The 17486-nt window shown below is 39.6% G+C and overlaps 1 protein-coding gene across 1 annotated transcript in view; it reads left to right on the forward strand.

Moving 5' to 3' along the window:
• The window catches only part of PAFAH1B1 (platelet activating factor acetylhydrolase 1b regulatory subunit 1), a 53835-nt gene that overhangs the window by 18258 nt on the left and 18091 nt on the right, over window positions 1-17486 (forward strand). The window contains exons 2-3 of the mRNA XM_035138966.2: window positions 6860-7070; window positions 17211-17295. Of these exons, the coding sequence (XP_034994857.1) occupies window positions 7039-7070; window positions 17211-17295 (117 nt within the window). The 5' untranslated portion in view covers window positions 6860-7038. The remainder of the gene's footprint in view (window positions 1-6859; window positions 7071-17210; window positions 17296-17486) is intronic.

Below are 17486 nucleotides of genomic sequence, written 5' to 3' on the forward strand. Positions count from 1 at the left end.
CAGGAGCTGGGACTGATCAGCAAGCCCTAGGCCAGGCATCCCCAAACTGCGGCCCTCCAGATGTTTTGGCCTACAACTCCCGTGATCCCTAGCTAACAGGACCAATAGTCGGGGAAGATGGGAATTGTAGTCCAAAACATCTGGAGGGCCGAAGTTTGGGGATGCCTGCCCTAGGGTCTGTGGTTTAACCCACAGCGCCACCTGCGTCCCTATGTGATGCTTAGGTCACAAATTAAGTTTTAGCTTTGTTTTTTGATTGTTTAGGGAAGTTTTTAATGTTTGATGTTTTATTCTGTTTAATATTCTGTTGGGAGCTGCCTAGAGTGGCTGGGGAAACCCAGCCAGATGGGTGGGGTATAAGTAAAATTAATTTATCATCATCATCATCATCTAAGACGGGTTTGTAGCTAATGGATGGTAGAGAATCCCAATCCTTTTCCTGCAGCAATTTTTTGGTGTTGGTAAATTGAGAGATTCTCCAATAAGTAGTCATTTGTATTATTTTGTACTGTATATGAAATATTTTGCAGGGGAGCAAAATGGTGAATAAAACTGTATTCTGCCAGTCTATTGGTTGTTGATGGACATCTTCTAGAAAGTTTTGACTGCCAATAGCATAGCAGCTCAATTGAAATTGGTGTAAATTAAGTTAGACTTCTCCACGTCTCAGAAAGCTTAACTAATGATGTAAAGCACTTTTTCGGACGACGACGACCAAGTAGCACTTGCACTCTTCTTTAAAACACATCTCAAAGTATTGGTACTGAGAAGCATTGCATTCTTGCATGGAAGCAGCTTTGGTGTCTGAATTTTTGGTGATGAATGCTTAAAAGATTTCTAACTTTCCCACACAATAACTTTGTAAGAGTGTGAGTATTTGTTTTAGTATGTAGTGGTTATAATGCTGACAACCATGAATCTAGTCCTGCACAAAATTTTTCAAAAATTAAGTCACACAGGCAGTCTGCAGCATTCTTATCTTGTTTAGAGCTACCATGGTTTAGCACTATTATGATCAGGTATATTGGGCTCCTTCTGTGCAGCACTTTTTATCCAAACCAACCAACTGCAGTTAGCTATGTTTAGTCTCAAAACAAGCCAATTTCAAATCACTGGGTATGAAGCTGGCCTTCTGAAAGTAAACCTAGTTAATGTTAACCACAGTTCCTGGTTTGGATGAAATTATAAACTACACTTAACTAAAAGCAGAAGCAAAAATTTCTGAACTCCTGCAATGCTGCTCATGAAAATTGAAGGAGAGCATGTGTACCTGGGAGGAGGCCAAGTTTTGTTCCTGTTGTATTAAGCCCCTGGTTTAGCTTTGTGTCTGAATGTGGTTACTGTGTCTATGGAAGAGGCAACTGGGGAAGCTGCACTGTCTATAAGAGTTTTATCTAACCCTAGTTTGGTTGAACTTAAAAGGCAATCTACCTACAGTACTTGAATGATGCACTGGTTGTGTGTGGATAGCCATTCATGTGGAGTAAATGCACTTTAACCAGATCAAAAGGTCAGGGTCCTTAGTCTCTCTTGGTATTAGCATATAAATAGCAGCTAATGCACCGTGGTAATTCTATTTAGACACAACTGTGTGTTTCTATAATTATTAGGAAGTGCATTTGCTTTAAAGGGGAACGTTCATGTTAGAACCATCTTTGGTTCAATGCGATTTGATTCCATGTACGTAGGTTGCACATCTTCCACAGTAAGCTCTGTGTGAGGAATTTAAACAGCAATCAAATTCAGGTGAAGAAAAGCCAATAAACAACAAGTATTTTTAAACAGGTAAAGTTTGTAGTTTGGAAGCGCAGTGTGATGACACAGGAAAAAACTTATCTCTCCCTACTTCCCCACTCTGCTTACTTGCCTGGAGTGAATTCCATGCACTTTGCTGTATGGAACCAGTGGTGACCAGGGAAGTAGTAAAATACAATACACTCTAGTTGTCATGCATTAGGGTTGCCATATGTCCGGGATTTCCCTGACACGTCTGTATTTTGGCAGCACCCCTTTCCGGGCTGATTTTTGCATTTTGGATTAAATGTCCAGGTTTGGGTTATTTATTTATTTATTACATTTTGTGTGTGTGGAGGCATGTACATGCTCAGAAGCCGCTGTGTCCCGGAACAGGAAGTGGGGTGGCCTGGAGTGGCCTTCCCAGGGCCGCACTAGGCCCCATGCTGGTCCTGGTGGCTGCCAGGCCTTGTGCAGCTTTCCCGGGGCTGCTCAGCTTCCCATCATGAGCAGGAGGCCAAAGACAGCAAAGGTAATAGAGGGGAAGGAAGAAGGAGCAGGCTGGAGAGGAAGGGGTCAGAGGCAGGGAGGGGGTGAGCGAGGGAGATGCGGGATGGTGGTGGTGGAGTGTCCTGATGGTGGGGTGTGTGTGTCTGGGTTTTTGATCCTCGGAATATGGCAGCCCTATCACACATGGCATGCTGCTGTATTGTCCAACATTTCTTTCCTCTGCCTCTCTTTATTTGATAAATTGTTCTCTTGGGAACATAGGAAGCTGCCTTACACTATTTCAGACCTTTAGTCCTTCCAGTTCATTACTGTCTACTACACTAACTGTCAGTGGGTCTTCAGGGTGTTTCTGACCAGCAGTCTCTACATTTAGGTATACTGTTGTAGGGTGATTACAACTTGATTTTGATTGATCCTCTATCTTAACCATGGTGATAATGAAATATGGAAGGTTGTGGCACGTACCGGTATTTGAGTGGAAGGTTCTTTGCTTGGGCCTCTGACAGAGAGAAAAGAGTTAAAACAGCTGATTTTGGGGGCTCTTCCCTGGCCAGACCAAATCTAGCATGGGTTGGATTCGGTGACTTACAATAACCCCTCCAGCTATATGTTTAGAATGAAGGTTGAAATAGGCTTGCTTCAAGGTTAAGAAGCACCTTGCAAAAAGATTAAAGAATTTCACTGGATGGTGCTCTTACTCTGCTTGGCATGGAGTGCAGAATATCAGGTAGGATCAAAAAAGCTGCTTAAGCTCATAAAATTGATTTGCATCTTTTAAAAACAGCTGACTCTTCATTTTGAAAGCCTCCTTAATTTCAAATGCAGTTTATTATTCAGCAAGAGTGGCTGTTGTTCAAGACAATGCAAATTCCTTTGGAGTCAAGTAATATTGGATTCGGTTTGAGACTGTTAGTATCCCAACAAAATATTGATTTGCTGCCATTAGAATTCCAACCTCCAGCTTATATGGTAAGCATTCTTCTAGTCTTCCTCCTTATGTAGGAAAATGAGAAATTTAGGATGATCAGATGGAATTCAGTAGGAGTTATGCATTAATTCTTCCCAAGCGTAGACTAGTTTAAAGTGCATAAATTATTGTAGACATCTTTTCTGTTTCTGTTTCAGAATTATGATGCAGACTTCCAGACTTGTTCGTTTGTGCTTTTGGGGAAATACTTACTAGTCACAGCCTTTATACCCCTTTCTTGAGAAAGAATGGCTTAAGAGTAATAAAAACAACACAGTCTCTACCTTCAGCTTAGAATCTGAAAAGATGTGACACAAAATAATAAAGTGATGGAGAGGGAAGAGAAAAATGACATCAGGCTCCTGATAAAAAGTCATTACAATGACCAGCTTGAAGGGAAACAAGCTGTTTATAGTAAAAAACAAAGTAGGTCTTAATGAGTCACGCCATCTTGGAAGTGACTGTAATGCAGGCAGAAGTTGTTGACTTTACAACCACCTTCCCTGACAGATGTTGCCTGCAGCTGATAGGAGTTGCAGTCTAAAGCATCTGAAGGGCACTGTGTTGGGAAAGGCTGCCTTACAGGGTGTGGCATGTTCAACCTAGCTGCATAGGCCAGTGACTTATTCCTCCCACTGCTGCGGGTAGGTTCTCAGGGGCCCAGTTGATACCATCATCCTCACAGCAGATAGTTGCTGTTCTTATAGGCAGTTGGTTCCAAAATCCTGGGGAGGGACCACCTTACCTGGCCCAGGTAGTGAAAGCAATGAGCGGATATGGTAGATCCCTTTGGCAGTTCTTTTAAAACAGGGAGGCTACAAATGGCATCTGGTAGCAGTTTGTTTTTAATGCACGTTGACCTCTTTTCCTGGATCTAATTTATTTCGATTGCCTGCTAGCTTTGGTCGCTGCTAGTGACTTGTGGCATGCAGAACTTCTTGTCAGAGTACATACATAAGAACCAGGCAGTGCTTCTGGCACTATGCAGGATGATGACACTGCTGTTTACACAGCAGCAACACCTGCAGTACTTGGATTCCTTCTAAGATCATAGAGGCAGCTCTTTGTCGAAATGGCACATCTGTCCTTGCTGAGAACTGCAGCAGTGGAATGATGCCAGTTGAGAGAAGAGGCACTGTGTGTGTGTGTGTGTGTGTGTGTGTGTGTGTGTGTGGCCAACCCAACAACAAATATTCTGTCTGACTCCTAAAATGATAGCAAATTGTTATCATAGGTGAAAGAGTCAACCCTCTATCCGACCCCATGCAAGCTCTGCTGAGAATCTTTAAATGTTCATGACTTCTCATATTGGGGGAATTAAAAAAGAGTCTCCAAAGTAGTGCTAATAAGAACTCTAATGAAGTTAGCATCTGTAAAAGAATGCTAAAATTCTTGAGGAGCTGAATTGCTTTCTGTGTGCAAAATTCCAGGAAAAGTCTCAAGTGTTTCATGTTTACCAACTGTAGTTTGACACCCAAGTTTTATGAAAAACTATGTAGATACAGTAAGCTTGCAACTTACTGGCATTTAACTTGTGTGCATTCAGCTTCATGCTCTTGGTAATTTAAAAAGTGGGGGGGGGCAGGTGCCTGAGGAAAAAAGACTTTGGCAACCCCACATGCCATTGAATCCAATGTGTTTTGACTATATGCGATTTTGGCTTTAGGCGAGATCGTGGAATGTAAGCCCCGCGTAAGTTGTGGGCTTGCTTCACAAGTTGACTATACAGTATACCGTACTTAAAAAAAGGACACACAAAGTATCTCAAGCTGATATTGAGCAGCTCTTTTCTTCCTCGTTGATCATTTTAAAAATAGCATTTAGGCAGAGCTTTAGGTGGGTTGGTATTATCCTAATGCATATGGGGTAAGTAAGGCCATCTAGTGAGCTCATGGCAAAGTTAACACTTGGTGTAGATACTTAAAGTTGTGTTTTCTTTTTTAAAAAATAATTTTGTTGTGCTGTTGCTTGGATATTGCTATGCATTAAACCAGTGCTTTTTTCTGGGAGTACGCGGGGGTATGCATACTCCTAAACATTTTGTGAATTTAAATTTGGCCTCATTGAGGGGCAGCATTTCAACATGAGTAGGAAAATGAGAGTACCCCTAAACATGAAACTCTTCTCCCCAAAGTGCCACCTTTATACCACCAAGGAAAGTTGGTATGGACTAGTTTCATTGAGGTGTGTAGTAAACCTGTGTCTGAGTTGTACCACTTCAGTCTGGTGTTGTTGTTTTTTGCTGCACTTAATCTTTGCTGCACTTTATCAACTGAAAATAATGGATAATCACAAATCTCCCTTTAAAGGTTTCACTGATAGTTGTTTTTGTAGGACTGGCCTAGGAGAGGTTCTATGGATTGAGTGTGTGGCAGTTTGGCAAAGTAACCCTGCCATTCTGGTGTCATCAAGGCTTCAGATTTCACAAGAGAGACAGTGACAACATACAAAAATAACGTAAAAGTGAATGCTTTTTCATAGAATCGTAGAGTTGAAAAGAACCACAAGGGTAATCTAGTCCAACCCCCTGAAATGCAGGAATCTTTTTACCCACAGAGGGTTGAATCCATGGCCTTGAGATTGAGTCTTATGCTCTACCGACTGAGCTGTCCTGTCTGTACCCCATAAAGAAGTGAAGTGTTCAATGATAGCTGTTAACTCATTAATTTATTTAATTACTTGAGTTCTTGGGTCACTATGGTACTCTGTAACCTGCCTGTTAATCTTTTGCATGTTGAATGTAGTAATAATGTTATTGGACTATTGTCTGTAGTTCACTGGGTTTTGGCTGATGAGTCATGACTTGAAACTTGCTCCCTAATTTGTATTGGATTGTATTAGTGGTGTCAATACCATTTTCAGTTTTAAAACTGTTTTAAGAGGAGGAGAGAACATTTTTATACTGTAAGACTGACTGTTTTTACAGTTGTTTCTACTTCTTGGAGACCCCTGCCTACAACTGGAGTTCTGTGGGAAGGTAGCTAAGGGTCTCTAGCAAACTAATTTACACCTCATCAAGTGATGATTCCCTTAATTATTAAACCAGTACAAAGCCAATATAAAGCTTGGCATGTGTCCACCACATACTGAGAGAAAGAAAGAGCATGAGGAGCAAGGTGGAGTAGTAAAAATAAAACAAAATAGTGATTTTCATATGGCAGGATGAAGCTAAAGGTTGTCCTCATTCTATAGGTCAACCCTAGTAGAATTACAAAAGTATTTATTACGTTTTCTGCACTCTGTATAGTTGTTGCTTTTCTCTCTTTGTTATGATGGATGAGAAAATTATATGCAACCCTTACTTTTCTCAGCTTCTACCAACAAGACTTACTTTTTTGCCCAGGTATAGGATCAGCCCGTTTAATGTGTTTGAACTTATTGTTTTTTCTGTGTTAGATGCTTTTATGTTTTATTAGCTATGTTTTATTAGCTGTGTGTTAGATGCTTTTATGTTTTATTAGCTATAGGCTGTAATTGTCTTTTAATAGAATATTGTACACTGCTTAAGAGTTTTAAAAAAACCTATTCAGCAGTTTATAAATGTTTTCAACAAATAAATAAAAATAAATTTTGTCTAATGAGTAGTCAGTACTTTGTGCAATTATTGCTATGAACAACTTCTGCAACACAAACTCTTTCATTTTCTAGATGGAATGAATCTTCCTTGTTGAATGCATCCTGTCTGCTTGGTGGAGTTTACTTGTGGAGACACATTGTCCTTTGGGTTGAAGCCACTTTGTGGCAGACTGAATTGTGGATCCCAGAATCCCAAGCTGCTTGACGAGGAGGAGACAGCTGAATCACGTTAACTTGACATCACAGCCACAATGGTGCTGTCACAGAGGCAACGAGATGAACTGTGAGTAGCTCGAGAATATTAATCTTACCTTGCTTTCAGTTGGCTGTTATGGATCGGACACGATCATGTTGTCTTAACCAGTTTTAAAGCTTTCTGTAGGCATCTTAATCAGAATGCACTAGACATTAGTTTTTAAAAAATAATTAAAAAAATAGATCTGGCCACAAAGCAAGAATGAATAAATGGGTTTAGTAATTTTGTGGGATGCTCCAAATGCTGGAGCTAAGCAGTGTGCTGGCCATGATGTTAATTTGTTTTTTGGGAGATGGGTGGGCATGGGATGGAATTTGTACTCTGAAAAAAAAAACCCTTCCTACTCAACTTGGCATGCTTTGTAAGCACATGTCTGATATGCTTCTGTTAACTTTGAAGCTGTGGTTGTGGGCTCTTCCACATGGGATATCAGGAGTGGGGCAGGTGGGAATGGCTTGGGAAAAACTGCCTTGCAGGCCAAATTGGAACCCAGTTACCCCACATTCTGGAGGTTCCTTACTCATGCTACAGAAGGTCCTTACAAGAAATAGGTGGCAAGTCAAGTTCTTTTCAGGTTTATTTTTACTGCTCAGAGGGCTGTCTCTGCCAAGTCTTCAATCTAGACTGAGCATTTTGTTCCTGCTGCTGCTGCTTTAATGATTGTTGATGCAAGAATGAAATTTTTGTTTTATTGTAGACCATCCTTAGTGCCCCTGATTGGTTGGGCATACATTCTTTATAAAAAGAAAAACAGACCTATCAAAAACCTATACAGAAAAGTCTGAGTACATTCCTGACTCCCTGTTTTTCTTCCCTATCTGCCTGTCATTTGCCCCAGATTTTTTATATTGTGAGGTTGTGGACTGGAACATGAGTGTTTTGCTTGTACAATATCTAATACATTTCCCCCTTAAATATTTTCAACCCACACTTCAGTTATAGTGGTAGGACTGTTTACAAACTTAATTGTTTTATTCTAACTCAGGCATAGGCAAACTCAGCCCTCCATTTGTCCTCCTAGCTAACAGGACCAGTGGTCAGGGATGATGGGAGTTGTAGTCCCAAAACATCTGGAGGGCCAAGTTTGCCTTTGCCTGTTCTAACTTGAATACCAAACCAGCTCTTCTCAGTTGGGCCTGAAAACTGGGTAGGAACTGTTGCAGTTTTCAAAGTATGGCTAATACCCATGCCCAGTCCCAGTCCCAGTCTGCAGAATATGGTTTCTATATTGCTAACAAAAGTTTGTGAATGGAGAAGAATAAATAATTGTAATGCTCACTTGAGGAAGGGTTTATTTGCCACAAATGTACACCTATTGCAATTGCTGGTGCACATTTTTCTGTATTTGGGGGGTTTGAAGCAGAGTTGGTTTGCATATTCCAAGGAGAGCATTTAGTGAGTAGAATGTCTTTGAGTTCTATTAACTGGATAAGCAAGATAAGGATTCACTGAGGCTGAGAACACTTGCTCACAAAGGGCACTGCTTTTCTGTTTCTGCATGAGTTGGTGGTAGACAAAATTATTTGATACTCCTGTTAAGATACTTACGGCATTCCAAGAACTTAACACTGTATGTTAAGCAAACCTGTAATGCTGGCAGGGTGATCTTTCATCAGTATTTGAACAGTTAACCGATTGGTCAGTTAATTGCTAACTGATCTGCTGACAAATATTGTCCTGCTTCAGCCAGCCAAGTAAATGCCAGGTCCCTTTCATTTAGGCCACAGTCTACCTTGACTGTCAGAGCACCATCTGTTAGAACAGGGGTGTCTCTTTTGTCCTCATCACTGCAGGGGTCAATATCTGATGCTTTGCACTGACATGCATGCTAATCTCTGGAGCATGTGCCAGCATTGTGATGTCTGCTGCTGTTAAATTGACTTCTTGCTTTGCCCATTCTTGGTCACATGGTAGCTCAAAAACAACTGCAAATGGTTGGAATAAAGACCGTGTGTTCTGAAGTTTTAACTGCATAACATCTGCAAATAGGATGACAAATTATGTGACAAATGCTGAATTTCTATTTCCACGATTGATTTCATTGATTAAAAACATCGTCTAGTAATGGCTCTGCTGGCAGTCATGAGGAGGAGCAGAAAGCTATGCAGAGCCTGAAGCTTGTACCCACACTTTCAACCCTATCTCTGCAAGATTTTAAAAAAAAGAGAAACAAAGTTCTGTGCCTTCCACAAATTAGTGTATTTTTACACCCACACCCACACACCTGTTTACAAGGGAAGGTGACTCCTAGCCTGCACAGTGCCTCTGATGACTACAGCATCTGATGACTAAACAGCATTTAAATGAAGGTGTGGTTGAACAGCCTGCCCACACTTTTGCTTGTAACAGAAACTAAAATTGTTTTCAGGAGTTGAACTGGAGTCATGGTCTACACATGCAGGAGAATTAGGTGGGAGGGAATGCCACTTCTCATTGCTCTCCTGTGTGCTAAGGGTCTTCCAGGTCTTCCAGGTAAAAGTTACCAGGGATACCCTGTGGTATTAGTTTTGATTGCAGAGCATTTTTAATACAGTGAAGCATTCAGAAACTGATCCGGCCACAGTTTGAAATGAGAATAGTCCATTCTGCCACTTCATTTTTGCTGCATGTAAAGACCAGGCATAACAGTTTGTTGCTGCATCTCTTTGGGCTGTGTTACGTTATCACAGTGTGTAAGTGCATGTGCTCCATAACTGTGAAACCCCTTACACTGCTCTTCCTGGGATTGGTGATGATGTGTGTCAAGGTTAACTTCTGTTTCCTGGTCTTTCATTTTAAGAAATAGTGATTGCCTCCAAGCCTTGCAGAATTTAGTCAACCCTGCTGTGAGCAGATACAGATATAAGGTGGGATATAGAATAGTCCAGTATTTTAAGGAATACATGAAAATGTCTGCAAAGTACTTCCAACATTTGATTTTGACCCTGTAAATCAGTGACGGCCAAACTTGGCCCTCCAGTTGTTTTGGGACTACAATTTTCATCATCCCTGACCACTGGTCCTGTTTGGCCATCACTGCTGTAAATGAATATTATTATTCTAGCCCATGTCTGTCAACACTTGCAATGAAAATGCCCCTGTAGACCAGCAACACCTGTGTGCAGGTAGGTGATATAGCCAAAACAAAGACAATGAAGCCCCCAAAGCAAGCGTCAACGTACCCTCATTTTTTAGTTTTGTTTTATTGAATGTATATCCCACCTTTTCTCCAAGGAGCTCAAGGTGGTGTCCATGGTTCTGGCACCCATTTAATCATCAAAACCAACCCTGTGAAGTGAGGTAGGCTGAGGCAGTGACTGGTCCCCAAAGTCGCCCAGTGAACTTTGTGGCCAAGTGGGTATTTGAACCCTGATCTCCCAGATCCTAATTTGATACTCCAACCCACTACACCACACTAGCTCTCAGAGTTAACATGTTGGCTTGTTAGCCATTTATAGGTTTGAGAGATTCATTTTGTTTTTGTTCCATCTGGTAAGGGTGGGGCTGCCTCAAATTAGCAGGTGTGACGTTGCAGAGGAACAACAAACACAAGGAACTTGTGCATCCTGTTACTGCTCAGCAAGGGTGCATCTGAAGATGTCAGGCCAATGCAGTGCAGGTTTTGCAGACATCCTCGTGTGCATGATACTTCATGACAGGAGGACAGAGTTGTGAAAAAGGCATTAGATTAATGTTCATCTAACTCGCATTTGATAAGTGAGTCGGTGATTTTTTTGTAAGTCTGTAGGCACCCTGCTATGAACCTAGTCATTATAAAAAGCAATAATAAATGAGCAGTAGGAATGCCAGTACTCGTGTTGTTTTAAATCAGCGGTTGCTAACCAGTGGGCTTCTGGAAGTTGTTGGACTCCCATCCTCCAGCAAGATATTGGGAGTTAGAGTCCAGCAACATATGAAGGACCACATTTTCCTTTCACCTGCTTTAAACCACAGCTTAAATTAGACCTAGCATCCTCTTAGTGCAGACCTGCCAAGCCAATGCAATGCAGTTCTTAAACTGTGAGTTAAAGTGAACGAGTAATGTGCTGGTGGTGCATGCTGCTCAATAGTCTCAGTGCTGCTGCTTCCCTGGTCTTTTCTTCAGTGCACCAGGGAGCAAGCAAACCAGAGGCTGGCTTGATGTTAAAGTGTGAGTCAGCACTCAGGAATTTTTCTCTCCTAACCATGATGTTAAACCAAGGTTTGTTCTTGGCTTGCTGTCATGGCTTGCTAGTAGTGCCTGTTCATGTCTAATGGCAAATCAGTCTCTGTGTTTTATTTCCTCCCTAGAAAACTGAAGAAAGGAGTGAAGCATGTTTTGCTTGTTCATCTTAAAGCATGGTTTAAAATAAACTAAGGTTTAATGTGATTGTTAATTGGGACACCCCCTATCACAGGGAAAGCCCAAAATTTCCAGTCCCTGTTATATTTATTCCACTGAATAATTAAACTAAGTGCCTTCATATATAGAGAGAGAGAGAGGAAGAGGAAGAGGGAGCATGAGAAATCTTTTAAAAAAATAAAAGGGAAAAAATCCATTATAGCACAAATTGACATTAAGAATGGGGATATTCTCATTCTCCTGTTGACATTTAGAGATGCAGATGCTTCATGATCTCTGCTCCACCCAACAAAGAGCAGATTCTGGGCCAGGAGGCAGTTCCTTCCAACAGTTATTGTACTGGGACCTCTGTAGTAAATAGTCTTAGGTTCCAGGTGGCCTTGTCTCTGGTGATGCATGTTAGCTTTGTTAAATTTCTTGCAGGCCAATTTGAAGAGAGGTTCAATTGAACCATTCTCATCTTGTCCTGCTTGTCCATTGTTCTTAAAACACCAGAGAAGGGAGTTTAAGCCAGCTTTGCAACTCTGCTAAAAGCTCTCTGAAGTGGAAAGGTTTTCAATCTGCCTTCAAAAGGCTGGAAGAAGTTGCCAAGGGAAAATTTTGGGGTAGGAAGTTCATAACTGCCATATCACTGCCAAGAAGCGACTAGATCAGTCTTCACCATCTTGGTGCCATTTGGGTTTTTCAGACTCCCAACAATCGTTAGCCCCTGGCTGGAATGGCCAATGGCCACAGGTGATGAGAATCGTAGTCAGCAAAACATTTGGAGGGCACCAAATGGGTGAATGCTGGTCTAGATCATATGACCATGCACAGTACCTCAGATAGCAGGAACATTTGCAAAGGAGACTCTGGATGGTCCTAATGTATAGAGGAGTGTCTTGTAACCAGTTTTTATTTATTTATTTATATGAAGTTCCTGGAAGCAGTCATTGAAGGATTTGGTGTGAGGTGTCAGAAAATATGCTGATGACACCCAAGGTGGTTACATTGAGTTAAGACCTAAATCACCTGGGACCCCCCAAGGATTTGAAAGAGCTCATTCTCCCATACTGATCTGTTCATCTCTTTAGATTGGCAAATGAGGCCTTCCCGTTGGTTCCTTCTTTGGATGAGATAGGAGGTCTGGGATCTGGGGAAGGATCTTCAGTGGTGCTCTGAGTATATGTAACTCTCCACTGAGACCAGGGTGGATAAAAATAAAAAAAATCGGCATTTTTTATTTAAATCGGATTTTTTTTTATTTAAATCAGATTTTTTAAAAAATAAAATGCTTTTTGAGGAAAATATATTACCATCCAAAGGTTATTCCATCATGAAATAAAGATTAGTTTTTTAATTATGTAGAATAAGGTTGTATATGTTTAATTTTTTTTGGGTAAATAAATTCCATTAATCCATTCACAATGTCATGCTCTTCCAGAGGTTTTTGTAAGATTATTGGGCAGTTTCTCTGCCTGCAAGATATTATCACAGATGCTTGGTTTATTTTGCAGTTCTCAAAACTGAATTTGACTCCACAGAGATCACATGCCTCTTCTTCACAGCAAAAATGTTATAACATGAACAGAGTTAAGAAAAAATATCCTTAATCCTATTGTTCTACAAACCTATGAATACAGCATCAACCCCTTCAGTGCTAAGTTTCAAGAAGTTCAGTGAATAGAATAGAAACAATATTTTTCTGATTGTTTGGAGTGGATAGTATGTAAGTTTTTCATGTGTAGGCTGGGCTGACAGTCTAAGTTTCTTAAAATATATATATTTTGTTTTTGTTTAGCCAAATTAGTTAACAAACATGGATGTTTGTTTAAGCAAATAACATATGCTGTAATGTTATTGTTTTAGTTGAATAAATCTTTTTAAATTGTTATTATTAAGGTAATGATTATTTTTCTCCTTCCTAAGTACAACAGAAAAATTGTCCAAATACAGTATGAATGATTAACCTATTAAACTGGGGATAAAAAAACTAATATGAAAAGTTGTTATTCTAAAAATCTTCATCTACCAGCATATTAAAGTTATACCAGCAAGAATTAGTCTTTATGTAGAAAACTATGATTTAAATCAAGCCTTACTGACTAGTGATTTAAATCAGTTTGATTTAAATCAAATCCACCCTGACTGAGACACATGTTTCCATTTCGTATTTTAAACAAGAAGTAAGGTCCCAACTTTTACCAAGATTTTGGAGGGGAGTAGTAGGGCTTTGACGAGTTTTTCTTCTTTTGTACTGTTTGTTTTTATAAAGTTGCTTTCTACATTGTAATTTTGATTCAGTGATTTTTTTAAAAATTAAATTCCTACTTGTTCTATTTTTGCGCACCATTCTGTGAATGTAGGGGTGTGTGACGAACACACAAAATATGAAATAAAAGATATGGGAGGGAATGTTGCTTCAGATACTCATGCTAAGTAAGACTTTTAGGGTCAAAACCAGCACTTCAAGTTGAAGATGGAAACAGGTGTTGTGTGGTCCTTCGTGTACCAGTTACAAATACAGATGCTGGCGTTTTTGACCTGTTGAAGCTTTTGAATTCTCTTCAAATGCAGATTTGCACAGAGTGCATTAGAGTGATAGGGCAGATATCTCTTACCAAGGCAAGGGTACAGCTGGCGTGCTTTGTGAAGAAAAAGGCACTCTGCACCACAGCCACCTCTTAGGAATCATAGAGAAGCCCCATTCTGTGGATCAGCAGTTCAAGGATGGATATGATGGATATGATGGATATGGATATGATGGATACGCCACTGTCCAGGTCCTGTTCACTAATTCGTTTTTTTTTAAAAAAAATAATCATTTTAAAATTCATTTTTATTAATTTTCCAATAAAAACAGCTAATTAACATATAATCATAATCATAATCCAATTAAAAACAATAAACTAAAATAAAAAGACCAAATTGTAATCCGAATTATTAATTGATTTTTTCCGGGCTTCCCATAGTCTGGACTGCTTGAAGAATATCTTCCATATCTCGTTCCTGCCTCCTTCTTGCTCTGTCTATTTACCAGTGCAGCTTTTCCTGACTTCATTCCAATCTTCCAATCCAGGCTGTTGTCCTAGTCCTCATTTAAAGTTTAGTGACGCAGCAACTCCTGTGTTATTAAGGTGTAAGTTACTCTCATCCGGGCTGCAGTCCAAGTCTGTCACTTGATGTAAAGCATACTGTTTGCATCTTGCAATGTACCGGTAAATAAACTATTCCACAGATATAAATCATTTGATGATTGATCGGCTTTTGGAGACATTTCCCCCTCCTGGGCCCTAGGAGGGGGGCTGCTAGACATCCATTTAGCCTTCTCTCTAGCACTTAATGAAAAAACTCTGCAAACAGCTGCACTGCATGTTATCCCTAATTATTATCTCAAATCACTACAAAGTCAGCCAGCAAGCATCTCCACTTCCTTCGAAACAGGGAGGAACTTGCATTTTTCTGAGCTGCGTCATTAACAAGCGCCATCTTGTTTCTTCTTTTCTTTATCAAATCTCTCAAACCAAATAAAGCTGTGAAATTGAATATCCAATTATAAATAGAAGTCCATCTGTACTCCTCAAAATAAATCAGGTTTCTTAATGAGGCTTGGCATAGAAAAACCAATTGTAAGTATTGTGAAGAGAAAAAAAAGATCGTACCAAGACCACCTTAGTTCAAACACCATGACGAGAATCTCTTTGAATTTCGAGCCTTGAAGTCCTAGCCAAGGACTGTACAAATCTGAAGGTTTTTTCTCAGTCTTCTTCGGTCCAGACTATGTCTGTTTATTGTCCAAATTTAATTATTTTATCAAACAGATATTTCCGGCTATGAGAGTGGCTTTGGAGAGTGCTCTGTGACCCAGTGTCCTGCCACCTGCACCTTGATGCAAGCTGACAATCTCGGACAATCTGCGGGTCTTCGAGACAGTTCCCCCCCCCATCCTGGGGAGTCTGCCAGGGCTAATTACCCCTATATCAGCCCTGAATTACTGACACGGCTGGGGTCCGATCGTATGGGAGTCAGCCATTTCCCACTGCCGGAAACAGGAAGCCCTGTTCATTAATTTCTTGATCAAAAAATCCTACACTTCCCATCACTTCTGTCACACCTGGGTTGAGTTTCAGTTTATTGGTTCTCAGCCAGCTCATTACTGGTTCCAAGCAATGATTCAGGGTTTCCACTGCCGCAGTGGGATTTAAGAAAAAGCATAATTGAATTTCATCAGCAACACTGATGATGGTAAACTCCAGATCCTTGGACAACCACCTCCAGTTAGCAATGTCTAGATATTTGAGTAATAGGAAAAGCCCCTGAGATTATTTGCATTGGTCAGAAGAGGATATCTCCCATGCCGCCTGGCACAACAGTAGAAAACTCACCTAACCACAAGGGAACCGTAGCAAAATTCCCCATTCCTATTAGGTGGTCTAGGATGATACCATGGTCTCTTAAGCATCCGAGAAGTTAAGGCAAAACAACAAGAATGTTTTTCTCAATCAATGTCCTGGCAGTAGATAACTATTCTCCTACAGCATGCTAGGAACCTTTTTTTATACTACAGTGAGTATGGAGGGAAGTTATAAGGACCACCGGAAAGTTCAACAAACCATTGTGCACAAAATCCAAATCAGAACTAGCCATTAGTCATAATTTCCCTTTCAAAGAAAAAGGGAAGGAGTATTCTTTTACTTGTTCCAGTCAAATATGTTTGGGTGCATAGCTTTGTGGATGGGAGGGGGAGAGAAATTTCTACAGAATTATAAAAAGAATATTAAGGCATGAAATTTACAGCTTGTACAAATATAAAAGAGAACATGATGAAGATAATATATAGGTGGCATTTTACACCGGAAAAGATAGCAAAAAATTATAAAACCAATTCGAAAGAATGTTGGAAATGCAAAGAGAAATTAGGAAATTATTTCCATTGCTGGTGGCAGTGTGAATATATGAATTTTGGAATAATGTGTATGAAAAGTTAAAAAAGATGCTTAAGTTTACATTTGAGAAAAAAACAGAAATACTTTTATTAAGTATGGTGCCAGATAATTTCCCTAATGACAGGAAAAATATATTACTATATGCATGTGCAGCAGCTCGACTCCTTATAGCAAAGAATTGGAAAGGGGAGAAAGTACTAACAATTGGCGAATGGCAAGAAAAATTAGTGGAATTCATGAACTTGGCAAAGATGACAGCAGCAATTAGAAATATTTCGATACAGAAAAGCAAGGCAGAATGGAAATATGTTGAAGAGTATTTAAAAAAAGAAAAGATAAATACAAATCTGGTGATATGCTTCGATTAAAATACATATAGAATGAGCAACAAACGGATAATAAATAGAGGAAAGGCCAATTTAGCAGATAATATGTGGACAGAGATAAGTATATATGGATATATTGGTGCCAAAAAAAAAAAGATAGAGTAGGATAAGGAAGAACTGACAAAGGGAAGTGATGTTCAAACAATAGGAAGTGTTTTTTATCTGTACTGTATTTCTATGTTTATGTATGTGCTGCTCTTACATGTATGTATGTGTACATATATCTCATATGCATATGTATGTGCATGGGTATATGTATATATGTATATACTATATTCTTTTTCTTTTTTCTTTCTTTCCCTTTTCCTTTTTCTACTTTATTTTTCCCCTGTGTATTTATTCTTCTTTTTCTGTTTGGATTTTTTTCTTCTTCTTTTGATTTGGAGTTGTTTTTTGTAATTCTAATGTATAATTTATGATTTACGATTTACGATTCTGTTTTGTAATTACGAAATACGAAATAAAGGCTTTTTTAAGTTCAAAAAAAGAGGAAAAAAAGAATATTAACTAAAGATCTAAATATGACTTCGTTTAGAAATCGAGCGATAGCAGATTACCTTCGTTCTAATGGCTATGAAGAGGCATACTCTGTTTTTAAAAAGGAAGCAGAGCTTGATGTGGTGAGTACAGACTTCATATTCCTTGTGTGATGCTCCTGATTAACCTTTCTGTATGCAGTAACTTTCCAAATAGAGGTAATGGAATGGAATGCTCACAACTCTCCGCAATTAACCTGAATGGTTACTTAAGCTTCTACAATCAGTGACTGTTAAGTTAACCAAGTTTGTGGAATTGTTAATTTTCCACCTAC

The sequence above is a fragment of the Zootoca vivipara genome, chromosome 15 (assembly GCF_963506605.1).
Source record: "Zootoca vivipara chromosome 15, rZooViv1.1, whole genome shotgun sequence".
In the NCBI taxonomy this organism is placed as follows: Eukaryota; Metazoa; Chordata; class Lepidosauria; order Squamata; family Lacertidae; genus Zootoca; species Zootoca vivipara.